The 18,690-nt window shown below is 38.3% G+C and overlaps 1 protein-coding gene across 1 annotated transcript in view; it reads left to right on the top strand.

The window, feature by feature from the left end:
* Positions 1–18,690, top strand: part of COL28A1 (collagen type XXVIII alpha 1 chain) — a 70,851-nt gene that overhangs the window by 39,932 nt on the left and 12,229 nt on the right. Inside the window, exons 23-27 of the mRNA XM_086742381.1 lie at positions 1,094–1,162; positions 5,408–5,476; positions 7,632–7,700; positions 14,262–14,330; positions 16,388–16,456. Coding sequence (XP_086598507.1) covers positions 1,094–1,162; positions 5,408–5,476; positions 7,632–7,700; positions 14,262–14,330; positions 16,388–16,456 — 345 coding nt within the window. The remainder of the gene's footprint in view (positions 1–1,093; positions 1,163–5,407; positions 5,477–7,631; positions 7,701–14,261; positions 14,331–16,387; positions 16,457–18,690) is intronic.

Genomic DNA, 18,690 nt, shown 5'->3' with positions numbered 1-18,690 from the left:
AGACATTATACATTTCTCCTGCGGGGAATCTGCATGTTTTTCAAGGCTGGGAGTTATCATGGTCTGAGGGCATTTTAGTACATCTCTAAGTATTTGATATAGTAGTGGGTGATTGCTAGAGATCTTAACTCCTGGACAGCCATGGTTTTGTCCACTGGAAATTTATTTATTTTAAGCTACATCCACATTTGGGGACTAGAATTTTATTTCCCTTGACAACCATTATGCTGTTACTAATACGGAGAGAGTAACATTAGAGAGCTGTTTTTTTCTCATATTCCCTTCTCATGGTTAAAGCTGCTTGGTGGTTTTGATAGAACATTTGATCTGCATTCACTATTGAATGTTTCCTGAAATACTGCCAGTCCTTCTCAGTAGTGTTAAAAGTTGCAAAAGCTTCATTGAAGATTGGATTATTTTTCTTTAAGATCCTTAATGTAAAGTAAAACATCTGTTGCCATAGATTAAACACTAGAAGGAACCAAATTTTGCTCTGTGAAGGGATAACATGAAGAACTTGGATTCTAAGCCTAATTGCTTTCCAGGAAAGCCACTGACAGAGCTAAGATTACCAAACAGTTGTACTGAGTAATATTTGAGGAAAAACTCGAGTTTCTTCCTGGGTCTTCAGACTGTGGAGCTTGCAGTTTTGAAGTTCTGTGCCACTGCATCTGTAGCCTTTCTAAACATACCCTTGTTAGCACTTGTCTGAATTTCTTTGCTGTTCTGAATGTGCTCTGGTAGAAACAAGGTTATGCAGCCTTGCTTGTGTGGGCAGAAGCAGGCAGAAGCCACAGGTGACTCTGGCCACTAAAACTAAATTATGATATTCAACCTTCAGATGAAAATTAAAGCCATAAAGTTATTTGTCAAGGCAGAATAAATTCTTTGACACATTTGCAGAGAAGCAAAAGTATAAGAGAGGTCAGAATCAAGGTAGTAAAAGCTTCCTCTAGAAATAGTAATTTCATGTTACCTAGCTCAATAATTGTCACTGTCGGAAAGAACTGAGTACTTGTTCTTTTCTTTAAAACTTCAATAATTAAAACTGAAAACAATGAATATGGTTTTGGATTTATTTCTTTTTGGATAGGGGGATCCAGGACCCCGAGGGCCACCAGGAGATGATGGGATTCCTGGAAATTCAATAATGGGACCGACGGTAAGAGTTTTTAGACAAAAGATGGAAAATAAAGAAACATGAGACATATGCAAAACTCTTGTGAAAATGTAGAAATCAGTTGAACAACTTTTTCAGGAAAGTAACTGACCAATTCTTCAACTTTTCCATCATTCCAGGTTAAGTCTATTTTTTAAAAATAAACTTACTATCTTTGCAAAGAAACACAAAATAGAGTAAATAAGTAGTCCAGTGTACCTCATCCTGCAAACTTCCCTCAGGAAGTCTTCATTAGGAAGGTAGCTCTTCAAATTCATCTCCACCTTTCATTATCTCATGTGGTCTTTTTATACCTCTGTATGAACAGCATGCTCTTTACTGAGTATAAACTGAGAGATGTTATTATTTTAACAGTGGTGTTTCAGTGTTACCAGCCTTGGACATTCATAAGTAAGACCTAAAATAAAGTATTTTAAAAATAGGTCTTTTGGAAGTACTTATTTGCATATAGGTTACAGAATAGGATTTACTTGGTTATTTCCTTTACATTTTTAACTTCAACGGGAATGGAGTATAGTAGTCTGTAGCAGGATTGCTGTGCTCGCTGTTTGAGCCTTTAGTGGTCAACAGGCAAGATCAATGTGCAAGTGAAAGACCAGAGATATAACTGAGGAGTCAGTGGAAACACAGAGATTGCAGTCTTTGCAAAAGTGAGAGACTGACAAATTCTCCTCTGTGCTACATGTGAGTTGACATAAGGCTGCTTGGAGAATAAGATGAGACCAAGGACCTTCCTCTTGCCAGTGGGAAATAAGTTAAAGAACACAGATCAATTTGCAAAGCATGAAATTTATGGGATTTTATCACTGTTGAACAATAAAGTGACCTTTCCAAAGAATGGTTCTCTCCTGTTTCTTAAGTGGTAGTAGTAGTTCAGGATGACTGTTAGGTACATAAAGTTATGATTGCTTTTTCTTCTTGCATAATGCATTACAGTTATCAGCATGGAATTTTGTCAGATATTTTATCACCAAATTACTCAAACTCTTGAGTGGAGTTTTTCTTCAGCTCTTTGAAATTCATTTAACTAATCAGAATAATATGACATCATTAGAAAACAGTGCCACTCACCTTTCTACATTATTTAAGAATAAACTGAAAAGCTCAGTCCCTAGAACAGATCTCATGTCCTCTACTGCAAAAACTGGATATATTTCCTTTTACTTTGCAACTTTCACCTCCTCCCCTGCAACACATTTTAAATAATATTGTACTTCTATCAGTCATCATCTGGGTTGAAACTTTCTATAAGCCTTCTGCCACTTGTGATAAGGAAGTAGTTCGGGAAAACTTCCTTCAGTGTTTGGGAAAGGTACCATTCTTGTGATCTTTCCAGACTTATATCAGAAGCCTTCTTAGTAAACCTCTTTTTTTTTTTTTTTTTTTTCACATTTACCACATCTGCACATAACATGTTCCACTCAATTCCACTGTTTCACTCATTGGGAATTTAGCTGATAGACTCAAATTCAGAGACCAGGTTGTTTATGTGTACCTAACACAATGTGCTTCAAAATAAAGCAACTTAATGCAATAACTTTTGTGTGATAACATCTTAAGAGTACCAATAATGCTTTAGTCCCGGCTTGACAGATTTTTACCAGTACACCTACCAGAGGGTGCTGGATAGCACATTGATCCATATGCATTCAGTAGCTTGTATTTTTGAATTTTCAAAAACTCTATATTTATTTACTTTGTCTATAAGTTAGAATGCTCCTTCACTCTGTTCTTTTTATCAAAAAAAAAAGTGATGAATATGACTTAATTATCCAGTCATATACTTAATCATTTATGTTTTTATTATGGCATTTGTTTTTTTTTCTTAACAATGACCATGGACACAAGATTTATGCTTATATTCTGCTTATCTTTTTTTTTTTTCTTTGAAAGTGTATAGAAGCAGCTATCTCTATATTACTGCTTCAGAAAATGGCTTTAAAACATGCCCTGGAAAGACTGGCAAAGTAGATGAATGAATTCAGTATGCCATCTGTGACATCAGTAGCACTTGCCTTGTTTGCCAGTGCACTGACTTAAAGTCACTGAGATATTGTCTTTTCCAGACCTCACAAAACTGTGGGAAGCAGTAATCATAGAATTCCTCCTGGGCTATCTCTTGTGCATTTTTGATGCAGCTATTAAAAAAAATAAAACTAAATAATCTGAGCTAAAGAACTGTTTCTTATAGTAAGTTTGGCTATAGATTTGGCCTAAACAGATTTATAGCTGTGTTACTAACAAAACCAGCCACTTAACAAAATCCAAATTCTTACAGAATATAATGTGTTAACATGTATTTGGTATTTACAATGGTCTGCTGAGATTAAATTAAAACATCTGTTGGCTGGTTTTTACTGTAGTGGAATTAGAAGTAAAAATAGAGATGAACTCATGATCTGTGGTTTCCTTTCTTATTAAAAAAAAATGTTATTAAACATTTTTAAAGCATTTTGCATTTTATCCACAGTTTAAGCTATTAAGATATCTTAATGATATTAAGAATGAGGAAGAGGTAAAATTTGCTTTCCATTATAAAGCTATTTGTAAACTAGAAGCACAGTTCTTGGTTAAATTTTGCAGAACTGGATGAGAATTCCATCATTTAAAAATTAGGAAACATGAAGAAACATCTTCCAGGGCTGATGCAGTTTGAATCTAGTGGTCAGGTTGTGTTCAAAGTCTTCTAGTGAAACTATCCCTTTGACTGGAGAATAGGAGGGATTCATACAGGAGTGACCTACCAGGTACAATTTTCTCTAAGCGTAAGGAATGCTTGCATCCCTATCCCTAATTTAAACCTCTGATATATGTCTTTAGGAGAGCAAAAGCAGACCTTTCCTTTTTCCTTGACAGGCCTGAAATGGTTAAGAAGATCTGATTGCTTTTGTCTGTGGTAGAGATGTTCCTGGGACCGGGAAATTTGGACCCAAAGTCCGATTTTGTTGAATATCTAAGTAGAATATGAGTAGGTTTGTTCTCCAGTTATGGGCACTGTATTCAAACAGATCAGCTGCTGAGATCTGAGCAGCTATCAGGACTCCATTAGTGGTTTCTTGAAGCATTATGTTATTGCAGAAATTTCCAATGCACTGATGAAACAGCAGATTTCAGTCATTTGTAGTTTATTTTTTTCTAGCTATTTATTTTTACTAGAATAGACAGGGAAATATTTGCTGCTTGTATGTAATTATTCTTCAGGATATGTTATCTATATGTATATTAACAACTGACCTTCTGACACTCTGTAAAAGAATCCATTTACATTTCTTGGTTCTGTGGGACTGAGTGAAGGGTGTACACTTCTCCCTGCATGGCTCTATATGTACCGTGCTTAGGAGCGGCGTGGATGTGTGACCTACAAGTATTTCTGATTGGCAATGCTGCCATGTGAACATCTACAGTACAGACTGCCAGCCTATCTTGAGGGATACCTCAAAGGAATATGTTTTCTTTCTTGGTTCTGTAAAGAACAGTCTGTTGGAAGCTCAGTTAATTTTCTCATTAAATGTCAGGAAAATGATCACTGGAATGAGGGAAGAGGAAAAGATTGCTATTTGCTTCTCTTCTAGTCATGAAAGGAAGCATTGAGGTTTTGGAAATGCACAAATCTTTAGTGGGAGTCAGTGTAAGAGTCAACAGAAAGAGTGATTGTCTCCTGATACAGAGCATTTTAGGCTAAACTAAGAGAAATTATATATTTCTTATACTGGTTGTATTTCTTTCTTTTACTTCTTTGCCTCGTAGCATGCAGTTTTGCGTTACCGTGTGAGAGAACCAATGTGATTAGCTGGAGGCACAAAATGTGTAACATGTGATAGCTTAAGACTGGCATATTATGTTTCAATATTGTCAACTTAGTTGTTCAAATGTCAGGACTTAACCCCAAAGTTATAAAAGTTTAACTTTTAACAAAGAAATTTAATGTTGTATTAGCTGAAGATAAAGTCAGTGTTCTGAAGATTTCTCTCTGGAACTACAAATCTAGAAATTAATAAACTCCTAATGAGAACTCCTATTCTTCTGAAATCCTAATTTGATCAACTGAAGTGACAATAAAAAACCACAGAAATTTGTGAGCTTTGTGAACAAATTACAAGAGGTGGTAATTGCTATTCTAGATTTCCAAAAGGATTTTAAGTCATTTCCTTACATATTAGTGAATATTTGTTACATTGTGATGATCCAGTCACTAGCATGATGTCTAACTTACTATTTTGTATTTAGGGAGACCGAGGACTACCTGGACCACCTGGACCCCGTGGAGCAAAAGGCGATGGCCACAAAGGTGAAGCTGTAAGTACAATTTTAATTCTGTACCTTGTGTTCTGTGTGATAACTCAATATTTAGTTGCTTAACTAAGTGAAATTAATCTTCTCTTTCATCCTTTAGCTAATTGAAATATTTCATATATATTTTGAAGTCCTTTCCTGTCCTAGATATAGTGCCAGTTCTACAGGTTCTACAGACAGCTAGAAGTGAATATAAACTGTTCTTATTTCAGCACCATGAAAGGGATACCATGTGATTCCATGAAAATCTTCGTGGCTGCTCATACATGTTTAATATAATCACTGCTTTGAATTTTTTCCTTCCCTTCCTCTCTTTTCTTTACTGTTGCTTGTTCAAGATCTCTAATAACATCTACTTGGCCAAATTTTGCAGCCTTCAATTCCTTGTTTTTTCATCTGCTTTTCATACTGAGGGGTTAAATCCTCTTTTTTTGAAGATTCCCTGCCCCTCTTTCTTTTCTGGTGGTTAGCTCCAGAAGGGGTTAATGCCCAAGTATTCCAGCTGGCAATTCCATTACAAGGGCATATCATCCTAAATTTCAGTCATCCAAAACCACGCAGACATGTTTGACCAACCTTTGGCTAGAATGTGAAAATACTGTTGCCATCCTTCAACAATCTCATGTCAAACTTCCCTTAGCACTATTTTCTTTATGTCTGTAATCCAGCTTTATTTCAAACTACAGCCACAAAGGCACTCCGAAATACACTGAGGTGGGATCTGAGTGCTTCCAAGTAAGTCACAGCTCAGCTCCAATTTCCTGTCATTCAAACTGATCCATTGGGATCAGAATTAGTTCAGAGGGCATTCACTCAGAATTCCTGGTGTGACGCCATGTACCTGGCACGCTTCACAGGATGCAGGGACCCTAGACCAGCTCAAGACTCCTTGGAGGGTCAGGGAGTGCCATTAATGGACCAAGTCCCATTAAACAGAGGACATGCAAACAAATTAAAAAACCCTACTGTCATCCCAAATAAAAATGAAAAGTGAGTGCAAAGGCAGTCATGAGGAAGGCAGTGATGCAGATAGATGACTGATGAACTTTTAGTAGGCCTCAAAATGCCTCCTAGGAACTGAAGTTTTAAGCTTTACAAGTTAAGATATCTGTTTAAACTATATGAAAAAGAAGTATTTGTAGATACAGAATCAAGGAGACCAGTGAGAAGCTGAAAACTTTTCATTTCTAGTTGACCAAAGAATTCAAGAGAAGCCTGTTTTGGTAACCATTGATTAATAAAACTGTACAAATGCTGGTTGTAGTCTGCCCAGTCACAGAATGACAAACTTATTTGTATGCTCTTCCTGCATTTCTACTAGTGACTAGACAACAACACCAAAAAAAAAGAGCTTTGCTCTGCAGTAGTTTTCCTGAAATCGTGTCTGATTTGCAGATTCCCATCTGCAACTGCCATAAGAGTCATGCTTCTCTGCAGCTCAGTCTCAGGCTTCGGTAAAAGCTGGTTGTGTTTCTCCCAGCCACATGAGTACACATCCTTGAAATGTGTGAAGGTTCTCTTGTGCTGTAGCACACATCTTTCCCCTTCTCAGGCCATCTTTCCATTCCCCAGGATCTGGAAAGCCTAACTTCATAAAGCAATGGGAGATATGAACAAGATTTATATATCTAAGCCTTTGTAGCATGGTGGGGCAAAGACATCTGCCCTATGAATGCTGAAAGGGAGGCTGAGGATGTCTTCAACAGTATGAAGGGTGGCTGAAGAGGCTGTGATGGATTGAGCGGGGAGTTCAGGAGAGCAGACTATTGAACACGAATAAACCCAAGTATGTTAGGGTTACCCAACCCCCAAATTTATATGGGTTAGCTCTAGTCTCCCACATGTGTAATGCCTGCAGTGTATGAATCATGGAGCAGTGGCTGCTTTCTCACTGGTTTCTCTGACCTGAGAACAACTTTGATATTTTTAAGTCAAGAGCTGGACTTTTTTTCCACCACTCTGGTAGTCTTTTCAGGTTTGCATCTGGGACTGGGGATGACTGTTGCTCAGTACATATCAGAAATGTGAAGAATTGGAGAAAATACATAAAAGCCAAAGAGAATAGTACCTATTGCTGAAATTCTCTTCTTTGTCAAAGAAAACAAGTGCTCTTCCTTTAAGACAGCTACTGATATGCTTTATTCTTCTGCCGCACCAGGGACCTCCAGGACCAGCAGGCCCCCCCGGACCAGCAGGCCCAAAAGGCGTGGGAGATGCTGGACCAAAGGTACTTCTACAATGGTAGTACACGCATCTGACTAGTAAACGAGGTAGACAAGCATCTTCTGGAAAATGCAGTAGATTAGAATGGCATATATGTGGCAAAATGCTGTGATCTCTTCTCCCACTTTGCATTTCAGCTAGAAGAAAAGCCTGCAATAGATTTTTCTACTGTGATAGATACAAACCAGTTCTTGCTTTATCTCCAGATTTTATGCCAATCTGCAGATTTTCCATACATCCAAAGACCCAGGATGTTTCTAGATGCTGGAGTTTCCATGTGGAGGTCAGAATCCAACAGAGGCACAGTATTGCCTCATAATGTTGCACTTCCTTTCTCCTACAGAACTGCAGGGGACAAGGCTCCAAAGGAGTCAGGGGAAATGCTGGTTATGTGGAACTAGTGAGGTATTTTTAAAGTTCCTAGAAATGGATTCCTAAGAGAAGACTATAAACCATCTAAAATTAATATTAATTTAGAGGCAAAACAGGGCAGCAAAACAAAAACAAAACTGACAAAGGGATTAGAAATACAACACTGAAACATTTCCAAGTTTGGTTCTTAAAACATAGAGTAGCCAAAGTGTTATAAAGTTCTAAGCAATATGTAATTCACCTAAAAAGTCGCATTGTAACTACTATGTTATAAAAAGTTGGAAAAAAAAGAGACTTAAAACTAAAATCATACAAGAAATTGCTTTAAAATATCCCACAAAGTGGTTTTATTAATGATTTCCTTGTTACATATGTGAAATAGGAAACAGGCAGCCTGTTGCAGGAGAAAGCAAAATAAATATCTCCCAAACAAGTTTTTTTTCCCAAACAGAAGGAACTTTCAACTTCAGTTCCCAGAACATGAGAATTCCCATTTAAAATAAACAGCAACAATAACCTCTTAAAAACATATCCACAATAAAGGAAAAACTGAAGGACACTCATCCTTAGAATGACCATAGAATGGCCTGGCGATGTGATCTGGGAAATCTGGCTTTGTGCTCCTATTCTGAATTACCACTTATCAATACCAGACATTTCACATATCGTAATGCAAGGTCTGCCCCATGACACAAACTACTAAATTAAAAGTAATTTCAATTTTGTTATTCAATATAGATTTACAGAAAATACATACGGCTAAATTAATTAGATTTTTTTATATGAGATTATATGTCATGTGTTTTCTCACAATTTCAGGTCAGATCAGGGTTGTCATGTAAGTTGAAAGTATCTTCCTCTTTTCCATCAAGTGATCTCCATTGTCACAAAAATTGTCAAAATTAGGTAGCTTGATTCTAAGAACCACATTGTTGAAAAACATGGATGCAAAGGAAGCTGTGTTTTCAGGTTGACAGAACAGGGCTTGCAGTGGTTGTGGGAGCTGAGTGTGATACTTGCCTAATGAGCAAGACCTCAGTGTGTGGAGTCCACCTCGTTCCGGCAGCCACACGTGCAGACTTGGAGTCTCCTCGAGTGAACTGCGTGGGTGTTTTAGGCTGCATCAGAAATGTACTGTTGAAGTGAATCTCCCAGTGGGCCCATTTTCTGTGCTTTTGGTTCCGGACCAAAAAGAGGTCTGAGCAGTCCCACAATCCGGGATTTCCTTCCGATGAAGCTAAACTGGATTATCTGATCTGGAAATGCTTTTAATGTACTTCTGCCCCCAGCAGGTGATCAGTCCACAGAAGCAGACCAGGCAGATCTCCTCACATTGCGTACAGTGTAAACATCAGACTGCAAATCCACTGCTACTGGGCCTGTAGCCCGATTTGTTGATGGACTCTAAATAGAGTTAGAAGCTGCCAATCAAGCAGAGATTTCTACTCATAATAACCAGTTGTGGGGTAGATTTAGAATGTGCCATGGGTTATGCAGAAGTGGCAACTTGTTTTAGGAGGAGTTGTATTACAAAGAGCCCTGTAGAGGAGCTGTCTTTGCAAGTAACACAACGCAGTTATGGCAAAATGTGCTCACATCAAATTTAGTATGAAAAGTTTTGTGTGGATCTACAGGTTTGATTGTGTTACACTGTGATATTGCCCATCAAATCTGGCTGTTGAGAGTAGTGCTTATCTAACAGTCTGTCAGAAAATTTTAAGAAGTCAAGAATTAAAAATATCTGATAAAAAATTAGTTTGTATTTTTTACTTTAAGATAGGTAAGTTTTTCTTTTTTATGATGCACCTAGATTGGTGCATTAATCCTATAGGAGGAAATGCATATTGCTTCTATAAACAGTAAGCAGCTGTAGCTTTTGGAGAGTGTGACTGCTGCACCAAAGCATGCATTATCCAAATAGATAGTCACATCTGTGATTTAGTTCTGTGCATCCATACTGGGCATGTTGTAGAGTACACTGGAAAAAAAAGGAACGAAGTATATAAGCATCTCTTATCCCTCCCTGATTTTTTGCTCCTGTTTGCTTATACAAAGTTTTGAATCCTTAGACTCAATGTAACTTCCTGGTAGCAAAGGTACAACAAGAAAAAACAATTCACTTGAATTGCAAGAATTCCCCCAGAACTTAGTTCATAAAATGGACAATCTTTTTTTTTTTTTTTTTTTTCAAATAAAATGTAAGTGTACTGGCTACCTCTCGTCCCTTCCACAGAAAAAAATTACTATAAGAAGAACAGCAACAATCTCTGCATATAAAAAAGAACATTCATTTGATAAAAGAGACTCATAAATTTACACACTAGTTAATTTGAAATTCCTTTGAGTATCATTATATAGGAATGTTCCACTCAGCTGAATCAGAGCTCTGTTATCCCCACTTTCAGAAATGGCTCACATATGTGCTCACTGCTAGATAGGAATTTTTTGTATCAGAGGTCAAATTCACATGAAAACAAATTTGGAACATGTGGAATGCATTCTATCCTGGCAGCACTCTATTTTCTGTAGCATTAAAACAGAAGCACATAATGTCAGTATATAATAAAAAAATGATTTAAAAGGACGGTTGCCAACTAGGAGGTGGGTTACAGACATTCAAGAGCAAGAGCCCAGCACTAGAAATAAAGCAAGCTTCATTCTTAGTAACTGGATAGCAGAAGGATTATTAAAACCCCTAGCGTAGTCCCTAGTGCACAAACATTTGGGCTGGATCCAGTTGCAATATAAATAACTTTTGCAGCTTGGGCCCTGTCCATTTGAACTAAAAAGTAGAAAGTAGAGATGCAATGTCTTTCTTTTTTTTTTAATATGTTCTTCTGACAAATACCATTAGATCCAATAGCTCTCAGTAAAGAGAGTATCACAGTGTCTGTGTATCAAATATATATGCTTCACAGTAAATGAGGTATATATATTTGGAAGCCAAGAATTATTTTTCAGATGACCATTAGGTCATTTAATGAATTTTCTTGAACAAATAGTACAGAATAGACATTGGAATCCCATACTTTACACTGTTTTGGCTCAGCTCTTTACTTCTCGTTTCAGTGGTGTTTTTCTAGTTCACTGTTCTGCTGATGGTGACAAGTTTGTCTACAAGTACAATACAGGAAATAAATTAGACCTCATCAAAAAGTAGTACTAATCCTTCTTGAAATGAATTCCCTGGAGGATAGTTTAGTGTCACACCTTAGAAAAAAGGACTGCTCCACTTCACAACTCGTAAAGCAAAATAGAAGTCTTTTTCTCTAAGCCAAGAAATACAGAAATGTTGAGGAGTACTATAAAGCTCTACAAAAGAGCTTTTCAGTGAGACATCTGGTATTAACTAAGCATGTGAGGCTAAAATTCAGTCCTTCACCTGCAACGACCCTGTGTGAGAATGTGTTACCCAGGGGAGGAAAAGGCAGATGACTTCAAGTCACCCTTCACTCTTTTGAAATGGCTTGTCTAAGAGCAGGTTGTAGGTATATTGGATACTGGACCATAAGGAATCATTTACTTGTTTGGTAACCTCACATTCAGCTTCCATCACAACAACTTACAGGCTGTTTCACAGGCCACAGCAGCCCAGGATCTCATAAAAAAAAACTTATAATGCAAAGTCTTATCTGTATATCCTCCGCCTAGCTCTGGCAGGTTTCAGAGGGAGGCTTGGGGAGGGAAAGCTTTGGCTGCTCTGTGCAACTTCTGCTCATTAATAGTTCTCCTACAAACAGCTTAAGATTGTATTATGGTTTGCGGGGACATTGAGGACCAATAATTATTCCTTTGATAGTAGATGATACTAAATAGGAAGATGACTACATTTGCCTAGACTCTCGGTATTTCCTAGTAATACGGCAATCTCAAGCTAATTGTAAGCAAGTGCATTGCGGAAGGAATTGAGAAACCAGGCATGTTTTGAAAGATCAGGAATCTCTACCGTTCATCCCACTGCAGAGGGGCATTTCCCAGGACCGTGTACCAGACTTAAGTGCTACAATCTTTAAGTACTTAAGATTGTAATCTTTAAAAGTTTATAGCTAGAATTTGGAAAAAAAAAAGGCAAAAAGTTCAAGGGCATTGTCAATATCTTGGCTCTTTGCATTAGCAGAGAAGGTGTGATGTAAAAGCCTTAGGTCATCTGAAGAAAAACACTGCTAAACAGCTCTCTCTTTAGTTCCCTTTTCAAACCAGCCTAGATGAAAACAACAAACTCCTTTCTCTGATCAAATCCAAGGGAAAAATTTCCTCCCCACTGAACATATCAATCAGTTTAACCCAATCAGCTTGACACACCAATTTAAAGCTAAGAGCATCCCTATGTCCTGACTCAAATTGGCCAGTCTCCAGTGCTTTGGAAGAAAGAGGAACTGAAAATAAATTCAGAAGCCAAATGTTACATCAAGAAGGAAAGCACTATAAGCTCAATCTAAGCCTTAGCCTTTGGATTCAGAGTTTGCATTTCTCCAAATCCATCAAACCTGAGCATAGTTTTGTCCCTAATATATTTACATAAATAGCACGTATGCTGGGACTTAGCATGAAAGTATCATAGCCATATATAAAAAACACAGATTGGAGTGATCACGTGCTAGAGATTGAACCTTGGGTATTTCACCTAAAAGCAGTCATTGTAATGACTGCACACATTCCTCCAGGAAAGTAAAGGAAGTCAGTAAAAGGTTCTGTACTTTTGTTTCTTTCTTTTTAATCAGTTTGGTACGTTGTTTCTTTTCACCAGCTTTTTTCTTGGGGAATAGTGTTCTTTACCTAGAGCTTAAATAATGTGAGTGCCTGCATTTTGAGCTTTTTTAAAAAAAATATCTATTTATAAAGCAACTGTTTATGCATGTAATGTTTCTTTGTTTTGTCTTTTAAACTCAAGTGTCATCTGTGATTTGTAATTCATACATCCACCTCTCTCCTAGTTAGAATGCTCCCTCTGCAGGCACAGTTATTTCTACAGCTTTTCCAAATGCAAAAACAAGTACAATTAAGAGGTCTTATAAAGAAATTTTTTGTTTCATCAAGAAATTAATTTTTTTCTTGACCTTATTGTTAATATATTGGATGACCAATAGCTTATCAGAACATTTCATTCTTTTGCACTTGCCTGCGCAGGCATAGGTTTAGGGACATTTGCTGAACCTGATCCAGAATTTTCTGCGTCCACAACTTATCAGTTATAGATTTCTTTTTTCTTTTCAATCTAATGAGAATTTTCTAGTAATCACGGGCTGAATGTGTGGCTATTTCCACACTTGTACTATTATGAACTGAGGAAAATAAAACCGCCTCTTACATCCCTGTGCTTTCCCCCTACCAGTCATGTCCCCCCATCTCCTTTGCTGGGCTTGTCTGCAGCACAGGGGGCCTTCTGTCTGCCTGCTGATTAAGGGGTGAGCTCCCTCTGGTTTTTTACCCCCTGCTAAAAGCATAAATTGAATCTCTCTCCTTTACCCAGCCTCCAGTTATCAACAAAACTGTCGAAAATGAATATGCTCAAGGCCTCTAAATTTCTGATGAATTTGGCTGAAATCAACTGATCAGTTCAAAATATACTGGGAGAAACGAGAGGACTGACACAGACAAGCAGAAACACAGGCAGAGTATCACTTAAGCCTCATTTCTTTAAGAAATCAAGCTGAACACATATGCATTAAGGTTTTTTAAGAAAATAAAGAAAGGGCTATTCTTTTTGTTCTTCTGTATGAATGCTATTAAAATTCATTAGTTCGACAGTTCTTGAAATTAAATGTCTCTAGTTTTGCAACAAGCACAGTATCAGTAAAGGGCATGACCGCTGTTGTGTCCCACTAGTAAGCTTCCGGTCCATCCTGGTAAGCCCCTGCAGAACGTGATGGAAAAATGCTGTTGTTTCCAAATGAGTTGAGTTGTCTTTTTCTTCTGTAGCTGATAAGTTTGCAGATTAGAGTCCTAATTCTGTCGGTGATTTTAATCATGTGGACTTTTCCTTGGGGAATAGTGTTCTTTACCTAGAGCTTAAATAATGTGGGTGCCTGCATTTTGGGCTTTTAAAAAACTGTCTATCTATAAAGCAACTGTATGTAACATTTCTTTGTTTTGTCTTTTAAACTCAGTAGTTTGACTGACTACTTCATAAATGGATGAAAGATGTAACAGTTAATAGGTGATAAATTACTGACATTTCTGTGAACGTTTTCAGGGAGACCGTGGAATAAGAGGTTATCCTGGGCTCCCGGGGCCACGGGGGAGTGGAACAGTTGGTCCCAAGGTTGGTATGAGGCCGTGTTGAAGCTTTCCTACTCATTTGTGATGCTGGCTGCCAGACTCTAATCTCAGACACCAAAATATCATCATGAGTTTTTGATTTACATTGGTGCAGCTGCAGGAGAAATCAAGCATAAAAACATGGGTGCTGACCATACACTTCTACCAACCAGATTAGGAAGGAATACTAACTGGATGAAAATTGCATCTGCAGCTAAACTTTATGAGATTACAGCTGAAAATTGAACAGAACTATCAGGCTGATAAATTAGTTAAATGATGCATTTCTTCTATTTGTATCTATTCTGTTTCCGAGAGATTCTTTTGTGGTGGAAAAGATATTAAATGTGAATTTTATGTTTGCAATTTTTGCTCAATGAAATTGAATCCAATTAATTTCATTAGTAAAACCATTTGGAAAGAAACATGAAAACAAAAAGTTAATTCTATAAGCAGCCAGCATGCAACAGCTGGGCAATTTTTTCCTCCCTCCACTGAACTGATTTATAATTCAAAAAAGTCACACTGGCAAGAAGAGAAATTCAGTGCATGCCTGAATTTTTTTTTGTTATAGATATATCCATCAATTATTTTTACAAAGGCAATGAGGAGAAACATTGTGTATATTTCTCCACTTGAACTTAAGTTAAAAATAGATATGCCTTTGTAACTTTTTCTGTGATTTCCTTAGCAGAGATTAACAGAAGTCTCCACTGCCATTTTGAATAAACTGGTATCTAATGGAGAAACATTACTATTACCAACATGTTAGAGAAATGCAATGAGCAACAAAGCATGAATATTTTCTCAGGATGTATGTCTGACTTTGCCTTGCTTTCTGAAGGTTGCAGCAATTTCAGTACCTTGGTAAACCATACAGACACAGTCTGTTTAAAAAAAGTAAGTTTGGACAGAGTGACAAAATCCAACAAATGTGTGACACTGTGTGCTGCTTCCACAAAGCCTTTGAGAATGAGAAATGTGTTCTCTTTGGGGAAACAATATTTTGCTTTCAAAGGTGAGGACCTGCTTGTAGCATCTAGTTCTTGAGATAAACTATTTCGCACAACATTTTGTGTGAATACCTACTTATAAATATATAAATCAACAGTATTTTTCACAAGACAGTCTGTCAAAGTTTGTGGCAAATTTTTTGCCTACATGGATGAGAATGATGACTTTTCAAACATTATTAACATCTAGAAGTTATATATTTAGAGCTATATATTTCTATTTAATGATAATCAAGTTTTGATATACTTCACCTGAATTCCATTTACTGTATTGGAGCATGGTGCTTATTTATTCAATAAGTAATCAATAAGATAAGTAATCAAAAATCCAACCTGAACTCTACAGAAATTTTTATGTAGCTTGGTCAAATTTCAAAAGCTTTTTTCAACTAAAAACAAAGAAAAAAAGAAGGAAAACCAAACGTTTCATTTTGTTGTAATAAAAGGGATATGCTTCACTTTGTCACTTCAAAATGTTAGATTAGCCTGCCTCCAAAGCACAAGGGCTTTGCCTGGCTTTGACCATATCGACACAAACCAGCAGGTGCTGCTTGGCTTTTCTCTTTTCCCCTTGCACTTAAAATTTTTTGAATGACTGGTGGTCCCAGAGGCTTGGCATACATACCTGGTGCACAAGAACTAGCTAACAAGCCTGGCAGATGCACTCGCGCTGGGTTTTATTACTCTGGTCCTTTGTGCCTCTACTCTTGTGCCTCCCTTGTGTGGAGTGATTGCATGAAGCTGGTGTATAAAAATGGTTTCTATTGGTTTCTACATGGGAAAAACTCAGGAAAATATCACTCTGTGTCATAGGCAAATTTTATTCTTTAATTGTTTTCAGCTTAATTGTTCCTTTACTTTCCTGGGAATTTGCCAATGGTAGTTACTAAGGCATACAGTGAGAAACTGTAAACCAAGGAAGAATCAGAACTAGAGTCTTTGACGTGGTTTTACTTTTTGCTTGCAGTGACATTGAGATTACTTCCATAGTGTTATTAGGAATAGAATTTACCTCCTAATTCTAATTTTTTCCCAATGACTGTTATAGGGTATTATGGGACAGAAAGGCTTGCCTGGTCCACCTGGCCCCCCTGGTGACAGCATACAAGGAAGCAAGGTAATCCAGTTTAAAGTGATCTCTGTCCAGTTTCTTCTCAAAACTGTCTCTTAAGGAGATTCATTGTTTTACTTTTTGCCGTTGAGTCAGTCAACTCCTGCAAATACTCATTGTATATTTAAGTTGCTTGTTCATAAGGTGAATTTTTACTTTAACCATTGAGCTTTCAGTAAAGAACTATGGGCCAATCAGATGCACCTCTGTGCCTGGCAAGATCATGGAGCAAGATCCTCCTGGAAACTGTGCTAAGGCACATAGAAAATAAGGAGGTGATTGGTGACAATCAGCATGGCTTCACCAAGGGCAAATCGTGCCTGACAAGTCTGGTGGCCTTCTGTGATGGGATTACAGCATTGGTGCATAAGGGAAGAGCAACTGACGTTAACTACTTGGACTTGTACAAAGCTTTTGACACTGTCCCACACAACATCTTTGTATCTAAACTGGAGAGACATGGATTTGATGGATGAACCACTTGGTGGATAAGAAATTGGCTGGATGGCCACACTCAAAGGCTTGCAGTCAATGGCTCGATGTCCAAGTGGAGACCAGTGATGAGTAGCATTCCTCAGGGGATGGTATTGGGACTGGCACTGTTTAACATCTTTGTCAGCAACATGGACAGTGGGATAGAGTGCACCCTCAGCAAGTTTGCCAATGACACCGGGCTTTGTCATGTGGTCAACATGCTGGAGGGAAGGGATGCCATCCAGAGGGACTTTGACAGGCTGGAGAGGTGAGCCCATGTGAACCTCATGAAGTTCAACAAGGCCCAGTGCAAGGTCCTGCACATGGGTTGGGGCAATCCCAAGCACAGGCTGGGATTGGAGATGGGCTGGATACAGGCTGGGTGGAGAATGGATTGAGAGCAGCTCTGAGGAGAAGGACTTGGGGCTGCTGGTGGACGTGAAGCTCTACATGAGCTGGCAATGTGCACTTGCAGCCCAGAAAGCCAACCACATCCTGGGCTGCATCAAAAGAAGCGTGGCCAGCTGGTCGAGGGAGGTGATTCTGCCCCTCTACTCCGCTCTTGTGAGACCCTGTCTGCAGTACTGTTGCCAGCTCTGGTGTCCCCAACATAAGAAGGACATGGACCTGTTGGAGAGAGTCCAGAGGAGGGCCACGAAGATGACAAGCAGTCTGGAGCACCTGTCCTGTGAGGACAGGCTGAGAGAGTTGGGGCTGTTCAGCCTGGAGAAGAGGAGGCTCTGGGGAGACCTTATAGCGGCCTTCCAGTACCTAAAGGGAGCTTATAAGAAAGGTGGGGAGGGACTTTTGATGAGGGCGTATAGTGAGGGGACATGGGGTAATGGTTTTAAACTGGAAGAGGGTAGATTTAGATTAGATATGAGGAAGAAATTATTTACTGTGAGGGTGGTGAGGCACTGGCACAGGTTGCCCAGAGAAGCTGTGGATGCCCCATCCCTGGAAGTGTTCAAAGGCCTTTGAGCCATCTGGTCTAGTGGAATGCGTCCCTCTCCATGGCAGACGTGTTGGGACTAGATGATCTTTAAGGTCTTTTCCAACCCAAACCATTCTACTATTCTATGATTCTATGGTTCTATGATCACTTGATCGATACCTCTGTCTCTCTCTCTATATATATATACACAGACAGAGTTTTGGCTCTTATGTTGACACTGCTAGGAATAAATATCTAAAGCATATTTTAGAAGTGTACAGAACCGAGTTTCATCATGGAAGTTTTCCAGTGGAAGAACGTAGTCCACTGACACACATTGTCAGACAGACAAAGGCATGTTTGGAATGTAAGAATCTGGAATTTAGGGATATAGGAAAGTCATGTGCTCTGACTATGGAAGGTCTTTGGGTTTGAAACAAAAACTGTAATGATGTGGTGGATCAAACTCAAGTGGTGTTGTTTCTGTAGCATTCAATGAATTGTGTACATACAGCCTTGTCATTTAAATTTTCTTCTCTTAACAGTAACTTTTTAAAATTATGGTTATTTTAATGTAATTCTTAGGAACAACTTTTTTTTCTGAACAACTTTGGCAACTGTCTTGCTCTTGTAGTACCTGTTTCCTTCATATGCTGATGCTTGTTGAGCTTCTATCTGTCTCTTCCGTCCTTCTGTCTCTTCACAGCCACGTCAAGCTTCATTCTTTCTGGCCACTCTTCATCAGCTTGAAGCTACTATACTCCTGCATTTGAACTAGCAATATCACTCCAAGTATTTTTTTTTTATATACATAGACCTCAGTCTGCATGTG

Source organism: Chlamydotis macqueenii, chromosome 2, assembly GCF_036417535.1.
Source record: "Chlamydotis macqueenii isolate bChlMac1 chromosome 2, bChlMac1.mat, whole genome shotgun sequence".
In the NCBI taxonomy this organism is placed as follows: Eukaryota; Metazoa; Chordata; class Aves; order Otidiformes; family Otididae; genus Chlamydotis; species Chlamydotis macqueenii.
This window is presented reverse-complemented; position numbering and strand designations above follow the sequence as displayed.